The sequence below is a fragment of the Haplochromis burtoni genome, unplaced genomic scaffold (genome assembly GCF_018398535.1).
Source record: "Haplochromis burtoni strain Fernald_Lab_line unplaced genomic scaffold, NCSU_Asbu1 Contig_344, whole genome shotgun sequence".
NCBI lineage: Eukaryota > Metazoa > Chordata > Actinopteri > Cichliformes > Cichlidae > Haplochromis > Haplochromis burtoni.
Window position 1 is genome coordinate 512,028 of NW_024582705.1, and position 15,080 is coordinate 527,107.

At 40.4% G+C, this 15,080-nt stretch overlaps 3 protein-coding genes across 3 annotated transcripts; 1 reads left to right on the forward strand and 2 right to left on the reverse strand.

Annotated features, from left to right (window-relative positions):
* The first annotated feature begins 323 nt into the window (after positions 1 to 323).
* eif2b1 (eukaryotic translation initiation factor 2B, subunit 1 alpha) lies at positions 324 to 4,265 on the forward strand. The gene is made up of 9 exons (XM_005946311.3): positions 324 to 633; positions 721 to 822; positions 1,151 to 1,287; positions 2,269 to 2,385; positions 2,482 to 2,594; positions 2,684 to 2,752; positions 2,846 to 2,921; positions 3,857 to 3,982; positions 4,067 to 4,265. Exons 1-9 carry the CDS (start codon positions 621 to 623, stop codon positions 4,220 to 4,222), a joined length of 909 nt encoding a protein of 302 aa, XP_005946373.1. The 5' UTR covers positions 324 to 620; the 3' UTR covers positions 4,223 to 4,265.
* On the reverse strand, positions 4,266 to 9,885 carry ddx55 (DEAD (Asp-Glu-Ala-Asp) box polypeptide 55). Its single transcript, XM_005946312.3, has 14 exons — positions 9,523 to 9,885; positions 9,391 to 9,441; positions 8,628 to 8,714; positions 8,272 to 8,363; positions 7,756 to 7,818; positions 7,339 to 7,488; positions 6,734 to 6,926; positions 6,576 to 6,658; positions 6,264 to 6,395; positions 6,083 to 6,175; positions 5,877 to 5,991; positions 4,974 to 5,142; positions 4,572 to 4,858; positions 4,266 to 4,494 (listed from the first exon to the last, which is right to left on the reverse strand). The coding sequence occupies exons 1-14, from the start codon at positions 9,628 to 9,630 to the stop codon at positions 4,345 to 4,347; spliced, it is 1,773 nt and encodes a 590-aa protein (XP_005946374.1). The 5' UTR covers positions 9,631 to 9,885; the 3' UTR covers positions 4,266 to 4,344.
* A 1,728-nt stretch (positions 9,886 to 11,613) lies between these two features.
* tmed2 (transmembrane p24 trafficking protein 2) lies at positions 11,614 to 14,904 on the reverse strand. Its single transcript, XM_005946313.3, has 4 exons — positions 14,541 to 14,904; positions 13,820 to 14,012; positions 13,193 to 13,300; positions 11,614 to 13,103 (listed from the first exon to the last, which is right to left on the reverse strand). The coding sequence occupies exons 1-4, from the start codon at positions 14,718 to 14,720 to the stop codon at positions 12,979 to 12,981; spliced, it is 606 nt and encodes a 201-aa protein (XP_005946375.1). The 5' UTR covers positions 14,721 to 14,904; the 3' UTR covers positions 11,614 to 12,978.
* Between the last annotated feature and the right edge of the window lie 176 nt (positions 14,905 to 15,080).

Here is a 15,080-nt window from a genome sequence, read left to right on the forward strand (position 1 = left end):
GTCTGTGCTGTACTGTTCATTAACATGGATGGATCTGACACCAATAAAAAGTTCAAATGGTTCCTCACCAGTTGTTTTGTCTCTGACTCTCGTATGGTCCGGTTGTCTCTCGTTATAGGTAAGTGAATATCTTTGAGGTTTTAATAGACAATTCTATCTCTCTGTTGTTGCTTTATGGTCATTTCACTCACTTTGTGGAGATTCTGCATTACTATGTTACTATTTTACAATCTTTGCTGTTATTTTGTGGTTTATAAAAACACATGAACGAATTAAAGTCACATTTCCAACTTCACGTGAACGGCACGGCGTCTGGGAGACGTTTTTGTCTACGTCATTACTCTGCGACACGTCAACCTGCCTTCTGCAGGATGAGCTAATAGTGTGTAAGTTGGAAATAGTGACAGGAGCAACTTTTAGACAGAGTTCAGCGGGGTTTTGCTGCCATTCAGAGTGGGGCTGACTTAAAACAATATTTCAAGCGCTGTGAATATTTTCGTTTAAAAGAAAGAGACAGTGAGCGGAGTCAGCCGCTCTGGCATGTGTTAGAAAGAGCGCACTGACTGAAACCTGTAGAAATCTTCTGTGGTTATCTTTTAGGCGCTGTTGTTGCTTTCAGGATGAACAACGAAGGTAAATTACTCTATTTTAAAAATAATGTTCTGCTTTTTGTGTTAGAAATATTAACTGGATATCTCTGTGCCTCTATCTCTGGGACAGAGTTGGTGGAGTATTTCAGGGATCAGATGAAGAAAGACCCGGACATGGCCTCTGCTGTTGCTGCTATCCGCACTTTGCTTGAATTCCTAAAGAGAGATAAAGGTTAGTGTTAAGCCCTTGGTGTTAATATAGACACCTCTCGGCTTTTCTTATTCTCGCTTGGATGTGGAGAAGAAGACGTGAAATTTAGCCTTTTTCTGTTTTCTCAATTTGTAAATAGTGTTTTTTGTCGTTTCTCTGCGATAATCATGTGGGCCAAGATCTGAAAACAGCATCTAGAGTGCTTTAAAAAGTTACTGAAGCCCACATGTCAAGTACAGTTTTAATAAGAATTATTATTTTTCTACCATAAATGAAATAAAGATTTCACAGATTTGAAAGAGCACTGTAAGGAACTACTAGGATGACAAAGCTGTCTCTCCCCCTTCAGGTGAAACAATCCTGGGCCTGAGGGAGAGCCTGACGTCAGCCACAGACTGCCTTACAGGAGTGGACTCCTCTGTGGCTGTCTCCTCGGGAGGGGAGCTCTTCTTGCGCTTCATAAGCCTCACATCTCTGGAGCACCAGGTGCGTGAAGACAGTTTGGCGTTGGACATTCAAACATTGAACAAGATTAAGCGTGAATAACTTGAGTGAAATCATCAGAGCGCTACCAGATCTGTTGTACGTTATCGAGTCAGACCTTATGGATGCTGTGCAAGTGCTACTGTTCTCGAAAGAACTTTATTAAAAGAGACACTGCAATTCTACAGCAAAATTGTGGTTCATACAGGAGAACAAATATAATCAAAGTAAAGAAAAAACTGTTAAGTTTGGAGGTGTCACAATTTGACAAATGAAAGTAGTTGTGACTATTTTTCATACTTTTTTGCAGTCGATGCCTGGTTGAAGCCTGGAACTTACAGACATCACCAAAGAATGTGTTTTCTCCTTCATGACATTTGCCAGACCATTACTGCATCTGTCTTTAGTTACTGTTTGTTTATGGGTCTGTATTTTGTTTTGTCTTCAGTGAGTGAAACACAGTTTGATCGGGTTAAGATAACGTGATTGAACCAACAGCTTCAGGATATTCCATTTCCTGACCATCAAAAACTCCAGCGCTACTTTTAGAGTGTGTTTTGGGTCACTGTGGGACTTTGCTGGATGTGGCTGTTTTTTGCTGTAAGCAGAAATTGTAGCTCTGCATACCTGTTTTTCACATCACTAATAAAAATTAGTGACCTAGGGACACTGGAAGCCAAGCTCACTAGGGACCCCTCCCGTTATGCTGCTTCCACCATGTTTTATTGAGCCTTTTATTTGTCGTCCTTGGCAGTTTTGAAATGTCATTCTCCTTCCCAAAAAGGAATCCAAATCAAAGAAGTTCTAGCACACATTGTAGATGCACAAATGCAAGATTTTAGAAAAAAAAAAAAGACCATTAGAAGGAACTTAGAAATAGCAGTCCTGCTGGAACTGCTATGGAGATTGGCCAGATTTAAAGAGGTTGCATGATCAGACCCGTTATCTTAATCCAAGGCAGATGCTAACATTTATTCTTTTCAGGACCTGTCTCGCTGTAAGAAGGTGATGGAGGAGAGAGGAGAACTATTTTTAGAAAAGATCTCCATGTCAAGGACCAAGGTTGCCAAGCTCTGTCACACCTTTATCAAAGATGGCGCTGTAAGTATGGAACACAACCTAATTCTTGCTCTGTACAGGGAAAAGGTTCAGTGATGCATTTTTTTTTATTTTTGTTTTTCTCCCTGTCTCTCTCAGAAAATCCTGACTCACTCCTACTCCAGAGTTGTCCTCAGGGTGCTGGAAAAAGCTGCAGCTGAGAAGAAACGATTCTCTGTCTATGTGACTGAATCACAGCCTGATGCAGCTGGGTGAGGGAGCAGTCTATATACTGTACTGTAGTCTTACTCTGAAAGGACACAGGCTCAATAATGTCCTTTTTTTTTTTATTATTATTCAGGCAACACATGGCAGAAGCCCTGAGGAAACTCAATGTTCCAGTAACGGTGGTGCTGGACGCAGCTGTGGGGTGGATACAGATGTTAATAATATCTGATTTTAATGTCATGTCTCTTGTCAATGTCATTTGCATTAGTTTTGTATTTTCTGTCATTCTTTACAGATACGTCTTGGAAAAAGTGGATCTAGTCATCGTTGGTGCTGAGGGAGTTGTGGAGAGTGGTGGGATCATCAATAAGGTGTGTTCCAGTAAAAACTCAGATGCTCTTCAATTGAATCAAATTCAAATCAGTGTTAAAATGCTGGTTATTGCTTCTTCTTTGGGCCTCTCTTGGCCTCCTGTTTTTCTTTACTTGTTTTTGTATTAGTGCCGTCACCTCCAAACCATACGTCACAACATTTTGTAGTCTAGGCAAGCCATAAATGACGCTTTATGATAAACCAAGGTGATCTGTAGTTACATTTGTAACGTGGTGCATGTCAGGTTACAGCACAGGGTTCTCTGTGTTGTATTCTGATCATTTTATAAATTATTGTCTCCATCAATGTCCTGATAAAGCAGGGTATGCTTTACTGTGTGGCTCTGCTCACTTTTCATATCTTGTTTTAAGACACCAACATGGAGACAATGGAAATGTTTAGTTTGCAGCTTCATAACAGGGCTTCGCTAACCAATGATGCCTCAGTGATATCATGGCAGCTACACCTTTAATATAGAGCAGGGGTATCAAACTGAAATGTGCAGTGGGCCACTGCTGGCACTGTCATCTCATTGGAGGGCCACTTTAGTGTTTGAGTAGAACAAAAAAACCCCAAACAAGCAACAAAACACCCACAGATATTTCTGAAAATGTAGTGTTTTGTTTGTTTGTGTTTTTAAATTTCAAATATTGAATAACAAGGCAAAAAAAAAAAAATTTTTTTTCTCACTCTTAACTGAAGCCAAAAAAGTAACTTCAAGTGCCAAATTGACCTATAATTATTCACCTCAATATATGAGTTTGAGACTGCGATATACAGTCTGTTTAAAACCGTAACTTAATGTTTGCTCACATGTGTTGTCTTTATGGGACATTTTAAAATTGTGACACGGGTTGCACTCTGTTCACCCTAAAAGTGATAAATGTGACACAGCTTGTGATACAATAATAGACTTTCGTGTTTTGTCTTGCAGATCGGCACTTATCAGATGGCTTTGTGCTCAAAGGCACACAACAAGCCCTTCTACGTCGTAGCAGAGAGTTTCAAATTCGTACGTCTGTACCCGCTCAACCAACAGGACGTGCCAGATAAATTTAAGGTAAAACTGTACAGATTTTCTTTCTCTCCCCCCTTATTTTATATTCAGAAGCTTTCCTTACATATCTATTTTGGGGCTCAACAGTACAAAGCAGACACCTTGAAGACTGCAAAGAACCTGTCAGAAGAACATCCAATTATTGATTACACACCTCCCTCCCTCATCACCCTCCTCTTCACTGACCTGGGAGTCCTTACCCCATCTGCAGTCAGCGATGAACTCATCAAACTTTATTTATAACTGCTTCACAATTCTCCAATAAAAACTACCAACAAAAACTAAATGTGTGTCAGAGATTTAATTCAACTCCGGTGGATACATCTGAATAGCTGTTATATTGTCCATTGTCTTCTTCCAAACTGTTACGGTTCTTCTGTTTTGTGTTTCGACTTTGCTCCACTTGTTATCTGTTGCTCAAAGTCCTCCTCACTGATTTGGCCTTTCTTTAGTTTCTTGAGGAGACGAGTGTCATCTAAAAGCTCTTTCAGGTCTTCATCATCCACATCAGAATCCTGCAAAAACACAAAAGTTAAAACTGTAGTCATCAGATGTCTTTAATTAAACATTAATGATGAATGAACGGAAATACCTCGTTGTGCTTTCTCTTGGCTGCCATCTTTTGCCTGCGTTCCTTCTTGCCCTTCTGTTTAGACCAGGCCTTATTCTTTATAAAGTTCTTTTTAGGAAAGGGAGTCTTATCTTTGAGCTCAGCCAGTGCTTTCTGTCTCTGCTTCTCCCTGTTCTTGTCTTTGTAACGGATGGTGTCTGTGTCCACTGTCGTCTCAATGAAATCAGGAAACTTTTTGTCCCTCAGTTCAGGCATCCTGGGCAGGCGAAGAAGTGCAAAGCCATGTGCCAAGCAGCCAAAATCCAGATCTAGACATCGAAAATGTGACACATTACATTTGTCTGTTTGTGGATACAACAAATTTGTATTTGAATAATATTTAGGATGCTCTACACATGTGCTTGCTGTTTTGTTTTTTTTAACCTTTGGTTCTGAAGATGAGGCTACATTCATGTTTGGCGTAGGCCTGGACGTATGAGACAAATGCTTTCATCCCTCTTTCGAACATGGCCCGGTCCTCCAGAGCCATGGCCTTCACTTTTGGCAGAACATCCACCACGTCTTTTATTGGGGACATCCTCTGGAGTGGACACTGGGGAGTAGATTAACAAGATGAGATTTTGCAGGTTCCATATTGTGCACCTTATAATTTTCTGAAGAATTTAGCTGTGAATGGAAAATATTTCCAAGAATTTCCTTTGCAATTTGATGGAAATTATTACTTGAAATTAAAAAAGTAAGCGTGACTACAGTTGAATATATTGTGAGGGACCAGCTGACAGAAACCAAAACATGCAAAAATGTGTACTTTTAGAAATCCTGTGGTAAATATTATCAACAGCAAATTTATTTCTGTTTTTCTCCCTTTTGGTTGCAAGCAATTTTAAAATAATTCTGAGCTTTCATATAAATATAATCCTAGTACACTTAAACCTTGTACTTGTGTTGGATTTTTAAAGGTGTGGGACATTACTTGCCTACAGATCATTTAACACTACTGAGCATGCAGGTGAAAGGGGGCTTACATTTTCTTAAATGTTGGTTAAAGACCTTCATTTAAAAAACACATTGCTTTTTACAACTGAACAAATTACAAATATGCAACAGTAATCCAATGAAGGAGCTGTGATACTGAGGTTGTTTACTTCCATAGTCCTCATGATCATGTGATCACCTAACCCGACTGCTGATGTTCTGAGTAAGTGAACCATACAAGTAAAGAGGTCTCAAGTATGCTGAACTAGCACAGACTCTCGGTTAGGAGCAACCAGAGCAGAGAGGTGGTGTGAAAAGTTACTGATCACTTTCAGTTTCTGCTGAACTCACCTTCTGATTGATGGACAGGAAGTTAACATAGGTTTCCTCCATTGGAAGCAGGAAGACGAGAGCATTGCCATAATTACCGATTCTTGCTGTTCGCCCACATCGATGTACAAAGGCACTGAGTCAGACCAAATAAATAAATAAAATTCAAAAACAAGAGGTGCATACAGTGACCAAAAGATCCAGTTATGTAGTTAGTACTGACTCACCTGGCACTGCTGGGAGGATCATACTGCAGCACCCAGTTAACATCAGGGATATCGATGCCTCTGGCCATCACGTCCGTGCACACCAAGATCCCACTGCATGACACACAAGCAAAAAATGATGTACAAATCCCCCCCAAAACAGCCATATTTTCTGTATCTGTACACACAAACTGAATTTTACCTTTTTAGTTTCCGAAAGTCAGCAAAGATACTGTTGCGTTTATGTTTCATCTTGCCGTGGATGCAGTGGATGGTGACCTTTTTGACCAACGTCTCTAGAGCTCGACCGTAATACTCCACACAAGCACAGGTACTGAAGACGAGATGACAAGGAATCGTGTCATAACAGACCTAATCGGACATGTCACGGAGAAAAACATTTTCCAATAAAAGAAACTGTTGTCATGACAATGAGTTTGCAGTCCAGTGGTTCACACAACACACGAGCAAAGTTGAAAGCTACCAAGTTTTTTTGTGTACCGCTTTAACTTACCTAAAGAAGACCAGAAGCTTCTCATGCTTGTGCTGCCTCAGGAAAGCCACCAGGTTGTTGAACTTGTCCTCTGCTCTACAAATCTGAAATAAAAGCATGAGATTTTTTTTGTGTCATTGCTACACTTTTCTACATTAATGAATAAATAATTGTCTCACAGTGTAGTAGTTGGACAGCCTGGAAGGGGTTTTCTGGGCGGTGGCAGCAGGGGCCAGGCCTTTCTCTTTGACGGTGATCCGTACGGGGTTGCGGAGGCCAGCCCTCACCAGCTTCTCCAGCTCCTGGGTCTGAGTGGCTGAAAACAAGCCTGTACGTCTCTGCTTAGGCAGGTAACCTAAGATGGTGTTTAGACTGGATACACAAATACAGACTATTACCTATAACGAGTTAAAACGCACTACAAAATTCAAACACACAAAGTATTTGGATAGTTCTTATTGTCGTGCTCTGTGCTTTAACATTAGACTTCACCAGCAGTGACGCACAAAAAACTGCAGTTCCTCTAACAGTCACTAGACCTTTTTTCAAAACTGAGTCAATTCCCATAGACTCACATGTTAAAATGTCCAACTTTAAAGCATTAAAAAGCAAAGTCCTTTTGACTATTTTGGCAAGTGAAATTCTATCCATCAAGTGAAATTCTATTCATTTTGTGGGCTCCATGTTTCATATGCATTGGAGTAGCTTTCTGAAGAGGTGCTATAGGCCTCAGGATAATTTCTTCTGGCATTGAAAACAATAAATGTTAAGAGTTTTTCCATACCTAGCCTCAAATCCCATGTCAAGCAGCCTGTCGGCCTCATCTAGAACCAGCACATCCAGGCTTTTAACTGAGCTGGCCAAGTCCAGACCATCAGACTTTCTCCTGAACATATCTTCGAGGCGTCCCGGTGTCGCAATCACAATGTTTGCTCTGAGACACAGATGCACAAATTCAAGAGGTTTGGATGTTTTTAATATGATTCTGTGATGGATAGCACAGGAGTTTTTGATATAATACTCCTGGGTCCATTGATATGAAGAGCCATTCAGAAAAACTAATTTCATTAACACAGCCCAATTTTTACTTCTTAACAGAACAAGATTGTGGATCATTGTGCTTATAATGGATATATTTCAGTCCAGCTGAAAAACTGTGCTAGTTGTGTGTTGGTGGAAAGGCCCTCAGATCATCGCATACCCTTTATCCTTGAACTTCTCCACATCCTCTGCTGGGTTACTGCCACCGATAAGTAAAATCTGCCTGAAAAACACCAAGTGGGAAAACATGAAAGACTTCTCTGATCATTAATGAAGTAGAGGTTTATACAACCGGTTACTATTTCAGTCACAGTTCAGTTAAAATAATAATTATGTTTTTCAAGGGGTTTTACTTGTATTTTGTGGGTGACATAGGTTCACATTAATAACATGATCAGTGATGCACTGCTATTTGTTTAAGGAGCAGAGTGGCAACTTTACCTATTACACATTGTATATCCTCTGTCTGCACACATTCATCAGTTTTATATTTCTTTCAGTAACTGTGACAGTACCACAGTAACTGTGTCACATATGTAAATGGGCACATCGCCATGGTCTTTTCCTATCTGCTATATAATGCCAGGTATTTATTAAAGCCAGTATTATATACTGGGATAATTTCGACATTAATCTATATATACAACACCCCTTTCACACTGTATCTTCTACTTACTTGAACTGTGGAAACTTCTCAATAAACTGCTCCATCACTTCACTGATCTGTACGGCCAGTTCTCTTGTGGGAGTGATCACAAGGGCACCAACCTGCAAAAGACATTATTTGGGGCTTAACAAGGTGTCCAAATCATATTGTTGAGGCTTTGTATATTTCACAGATTATCTGTGAAATATCAAGAACTATCATAACTCAGAGTTCAGCTGTTCAGGATCAAGGAGGTATTAAACTCTATAACAATATCACAAAAAAGAACAAAAGCTAATTTTAATTACTTCAAACACTGCTAGTCATCCTATTTTTTTTTTTTAAACTGGGGTTAAATGCCATCTTTGCTTCACTTTCAATCTTACCTGCATCTTCTTTAGCTTCTCTTCCCGCTTCAGGAGGAGTTCTATAATAGGAATGACAAAAGCCAGCGTCTTTCCACTCCCAGTCACCTGCAATCAAATGACACTCAGTGAGCTACAAGAGGCTGCTGCGATAACTCACAGGACAACCACTCTCTACACGTGTGCTGAGCAGATAACCTTGCGGCAGACGGGGTGTCAGGTTGAGGTGGTTACATCAGCTCTGAGATTCCGGAAGCTTATTTCTGCGTTTACTTTCAGGCAGCATCAAAAACCCATATTTAAAATTATTGATGATAAATGAGGTTTTTGAAAAAGTTCACATTCTTAAGGTAAAATAGCATGATTTATTATAACATACATTGAAAATACAACAACCAGCGGATATGTCTGGGGGTCCACTTTTCCAGATTGGGTGGATTTTATATGGAATGACCCTGTCAAGACAATTTTTCCTGTCCAGTTAAATTCAAATGTCAGTACTTGCAGTGGTGGTTAATCGGTATAATGTATACTGTGCACATGGATGGTCACCACGTTTGTCAGCCCGGGAACACACTGGCGACCTGTCCAGTGTGTGCCCTGTCTGCAGCCCTGGGACAGCTGGGAGAGGATCCAGACACCCGTGACACTGAATGGCTGGCTGGCTGGCTGGCTGGCTGGCTGGATGTGCGGGTGGATGGGAGGATGTTTACCATAACTCTGAAACATCTGCAATAATAAAATTCAGTGATCTTTATTTTTAATGGTTAAATGGCGCACTTACCGCCTCGGCAGCCACATCCTTGTTACTCATGAACAGCGGGATACAGGCAGACTAGAAGGGAAAATTCCAACAGATCAGATTTAGTGTTTACTGAGGAGAGGTGTGAGCCACGGGCTGAAAGTGTTCACTGACCTGTACAGGTGTCATGTGTGTGAATTTCAGTTCATCGAGCGTTTGCAAAATCTTCTCGTTGAGTTTAACTGGTAATCTGTCCCACGTCCCGTCTGTTGTATTATCCATGCTGGAAACCAAACATTCAGCAGAGCTCGAAACTAAAGTCGTTCACAGTGGGTCTGCTACAGTCGCACTCCACGCTGCTTCTGTTTCCGGGTCCGCTGCTGTTTACACGCCGGGTGGGAACAGAAGCTCGCCAAACTGCATGGTTCCCAGTGACTGTACACAAGATAAATAAAACCTTCCTGCAGTTGCTGGTCGTTCTCCTGAACAATGTAATTGTCATTATGATTTAGGATTGTTTTGCCACAGATTCTGGGCACCCTGCAATAGTGGTGTTTCACCATGGCAAGCGAGAGCTAACAAAATCTAAAAACAGATGTCAATAAAAACGTACCAAAGTGAAAGCTGCAAGATGCATACTCCACCAGCACTTTTAACATCTCTGGAAAATCACCTGGTTCACCAAATGTACATTTTTACATTACATACATTTTTCATTCATTTTTATCCTCCTGTAGATGCATACAGTTAACTATGTCACAGTCCTCAATCTTTTTAATTCATCTGCTTTTAAATATACTTAAAAAAAAAAATCAATATGTAGTGTTTCTGATGGGAAAGCTGTTGTGTTCCTCACAGGACAGCCACCACAGACATCTGAGTATGATCCATTAGTGGACAATAAAGTATTTAAATGGAGTTTAATCTTAAACATCTGCAGCAGCAGCTTGGCAGCAGTCAGGTGTTTTCATATTATATTATTGGTACTTTTGTTAAAGTACTTTTTTCTCTAAACAGTTCATGTGGAAACACTTTAGAAAACTAAAGCTTTTCTGGCTTCCTCTTTGGACACAGTTGCTTTAGTTTATTCTGCCAGAGATCCTTCTGTTTTCTGGCCGCAAAGGTGCTCTCAGAGCCACAGACTGACATCTTATTCTTTCAAGCTAAGATAACACAATTTAAATCTGCTACCATCGGTCCTGTTCCAAAGACCTCAGCAGCATTCATGCCTGAATGACCATCACCTAATAACTCCTATAGTTATGAAGTGCTTTGAGTGGATTGTCATGGACAAAATAAACAGGACTGAGTTCCTGCCCCTCTACTTTGGAGGAGCTGCTGTAGAGGTTATCACCAGTTTCAAGTAAATGGGGATTCAAATAAAATACGTTGTCATCTGGAAAACTATCTTTACTTACCTAGGATACTTGAGCAGGCTGACCTCTGTATTGTAGCATTTTCATCATGGCTCAGGTGCAGACAGAAAGGCAATGCACTGACCAAGTACCACACAGAAGGTCATTGGCAGCAGCCTTCTATTCACTAAAGACATCAATGCTAGCAGATGCAGGAATCTTCTCACCCTGCTCATTAATGAAGCAGAAAGGAGGATGTGCAGCATCATAGCACCAATCATATATCCACACATCAGGGACACATCATAATACATTACACATGACAATTTCTTATATACTGTAATTCCTAAAGTTTATATTTATATTCATACCAGCCCTCTCTTGCACTCTAAAGCTTAAAGCTTGTAAAGGAAATTTACATCCTAACAGGAAATTCCTTTAATGCCTACACTGCAACCTTCCATGCCATTCCAAGTCCTTGTGGTATGTGTCCACCCGACGTGTGGTTACATTTCTCAGGAAGTGCATATCAAGTTATGTAGAAGGCTAGGACATACTGTTATAAAGAGGCTCTGGTTATGGTGCAAGTTATGGTGTAGAGCTTACGCGTAAGTATAATTCTCATGTAAAACCCATTGGATATTAATGTGAATTATTTATATGCATTTTTTCCTCTAATTTTAGATTGGATTGCCTAATTTGTATTACTCATTTTAAGTTAAGTTGATACAGTGTTGCCTCACTAGTCCTTATGTTCTGGGATAATAAACCTCTTAAAATCTTGAAAAAAATATAGGACCACCTGTGTTCCAAGGAATATTTTAATGTAATGGTGCAATTACACCTGTTGACAAGTCCCTTCTCTCTAATCATAATGAAACATCACACCCATTTATAAAGACATCAAAAATAATTGTACAGAATTTTGGCTTTATTATGAAACCTGGGGCATTTTTTTTTTTACAGACCACACTTCTACATTTGTAAAGATCCATTTAGCTGATTTCGTTGCACTCACAAAAAGGAGAGACTGTGTACAGAGCAACTTTCCTGCCCGAGCTCACCATAAATTCTTTGAAATACAAATCTGGAGCATATCTAGTGCATGTACCATGGTGTGGCTAAATGGAAACATCTACTGCCTTGGACGTATATACTTGGAAGAAAGACCTCATCCAAACAGCTGTCACAAGCAATGCTCAAGGGGAGGGGGGGGGGGGCGCGAATTAACAGTTCAAATCTTATACATATAATTTAAAATCCCCAACCCTAACAAAAATAACTATAGAAGCAACTAAAGAACACAGCAGTCAAGTGTTTAAACCCCCTACCTACCCAACCCACCCAAATCAACATGTAACATGGATTTCAGTATTCCTCTATACTTTGAGAGGCACCCCAAATAGTTCAGTTAAAATTCAACCCTGCCTCTGCTTTTTATGATCTTACAGCCAGGCCAAACTTTTTAAAATCCAAGAGTTTGAAAATCATAAATGTTAGTTTATGGCAACACAAAAGACTTCCCTGTCGAATTCTATTTCTGAACTATGTGGGGAGTGAGCCACACAATTTCCCCTGGAAAAGATGTCCACCCACCTGTGCCACAAATCGCTATGAATCAATAGACAGTGTTAGAAGCTGTATAGTTTCCCTTAAAGACCAGCTGCAATGTACATTTTTTCAGATAGCTAGACAAGTTCATCGGGAGTGCAATTTGTGGTTTTTGAGAATTAACACATTGGCAGTATCTGCCAGTCTGACTTGGCTTTGACACCTGAAATCAAACTTTTCCTATCTCAGACACTAAACTAATGCAATGATGTTTTCAGATGTGCCATTTTTATCATTTCAAAACGGTTTCCATTTCAAACTTAATATAGGCAACATTCCACTCTGACGCCACACATACCTGTCCATTCATGTGCAATTTTAAGTCTTTCATTTGACTGCGGACACTGAGCCTTACAGTCATTTGCACAGGAAACAGCTGTACTAACTGTAATTAAACAGATCTGTTAAAAAGAAAAACTAATAAACTGAAATTTATCCAACAATCTTTTGGCCATTCGTTCCAAACATAAATTACATTTATAAAGAAGAAACCAAACAGATAACAAGAGAACAAAACCTCTGAGATCCAATCACATGTAGGCTTTACTCAAAACTGCCACTCTCATTTCCACAGTGTAAATAACTGTCTTGGTGTTGGAGGGGAAAAACAAAACAAAACAAAAAAGTACAGTGGAGGACACAGAGGAGTATCATTTGAATAGCACTACACCACTCGCCGCACTTCGAAAAATCGCTTCAGGTAGTAAATCTGTCCGAGTGTCATTGCCACCAGAACCAGAGCTTCAAAGAATGACCACAGGACCACTCTGCTGTTTGTGTTGTCATTGACTGGATGGAGAAGAAGAGGAGAACAATTATAAAGATTTACTTACACTTATGATTACAATGGTTATTGGACTTAATGTAAAAGCTCTTACTTGCTCTGTGTATCCTCTCACGGACCTCCATGTACTCCTGCTCGTGCTTCACGGCTGTCATGGCAACAGCCAGCTCGTTGATCATCTCCTCCAGCTTGTTTTGGTGGGCTGAAACAAGAGAAAAGTGACTTGTCAGTGATGAGTCACAACACAGTGGTAAGGAACCCTGCTACCCCCATTTGAAAAAGAAAACCCCAAAAACAAACAACAAAAACATGCAAGATGTGCATATCTGTTTCACACCTGTGATGCATGTATCTGCCAGTGCTGTCCCATTATCAGAGACATTTATACTTCATACATGTTCTCAACATGTGCAACAAGTCAAATCATTCGCAAACATCACCACGTCTGTCTTATGTATGCTTAATTAGTTTTTTACTACAGAAGCAACTCTGGTTAGAGAAGACTGCAGTGCATCACAAGCTCAAAAATTTCTTTCACAACAGTAGTTTAGTCAAAGCCTGCTGTGCCCTACCATCCCAGCTGTCACCACCTACGAAGAGGGAAACAGTGAATCCACATAATAAAGTCAAAAAATAAGAAATTAATAAAAGGAATAATCATTTTAAAAGCAACGGGAATAAAAAGAGTTGCGGTTAAACTACATAAATCCCCACTGTGTACCTTCTGTCTCCATATCCTGGCCTTTGGGAGCCTCTCCGATATCAATGGTGAACATGACAATCTTGGGTGTCATGGTTGACATCTTGTTGCTGAAGCAGAACTTGTAGGTTCCATCCATGTGCGCTGCCACCGAGTATTTCCCACTGGACTCTCTGTCCCCTTTGTAAATTTGCTTACCGTCAGGTCCTGTTATCTGGAGATAGAAGAATTTCTGAATAACTGACATTGCTGCATGACTGGAGAATAACATGACGGGCATGATGTGCTTTAGGAAACATATGGCAGAAACTAAGTCAGACTGTCTGCAGAAATAGCTAGATTTTCTGCTTAAAACTAGCGAAAATAAAAAAATCCTACAACGTCTACAGCGCATTAACTATTCAATAATCAATAATCGTATTAGCTACATAATTAGCAACTTAGAAACAATGCTAATGCTGCACTTCCTATATCATAATGGGTAATTTAATCATCATTATGGAGCAGCTCTTAGCGGGAAACTAAAAAAAAAGCAACTCTGTAAGATGTAAATTCTAACGTTTTCCATTCAACTGTATGTTAAATCCTTTACACCTGCTTTGCACCCAACTAGTTTTACCAGACGGTACCGGCTAATAGCTAGCATTAGCACAGGCCTTGTGTTGCATTGCATTTTATGATTTATAAGTACATCCTGCCTCGCGTTAGGTGACTCTTTTGCTATCCGAATGAAACATCTCACCTCGACGTCGATGTCCAGGAAGCCTCCTTCGGCCACTTCAAACATGAGGCCCATCTTGGTGCCGGAGTTGACCCGCTCGTAGAAGCACTCCTCGGCATGGGCGTCTATGCTAACGAAGTAGCCAGAAGCAGTGGCCGACAGGACGGCCAGCAAGACAACTAGCTCCGACAAGGTAAACATGTTTCAGTGGTTGTGTGGAAAGCGTAAAAATAAATCTGACGGTATAAAAAAATTCCTCGCTACTGTATATCCAGTTTGTGTGAGTGGACTGTTGCAGGAGAGGAGCCGCAACAAGCTCGGCTACTCTGTGCTGCTCTCAGACTGCCACGTACGGGCTTACTGCACGGGTACCTGAGAGGGCCAAACCTCCGAGGATACGTGACACACACTGAAAAGGAAGTGAAAGGCAACTTTTCGTTTTCTCATTTGTTATTGGAAGAAGTCCCTTAAGTCTATGTAAACTTGCCAAAGTCAACCCCGTAAAGACTCCTTATGTGCAACGCGAATACTTAAAGAGTCATGTTCTTTAGTTTACTATAA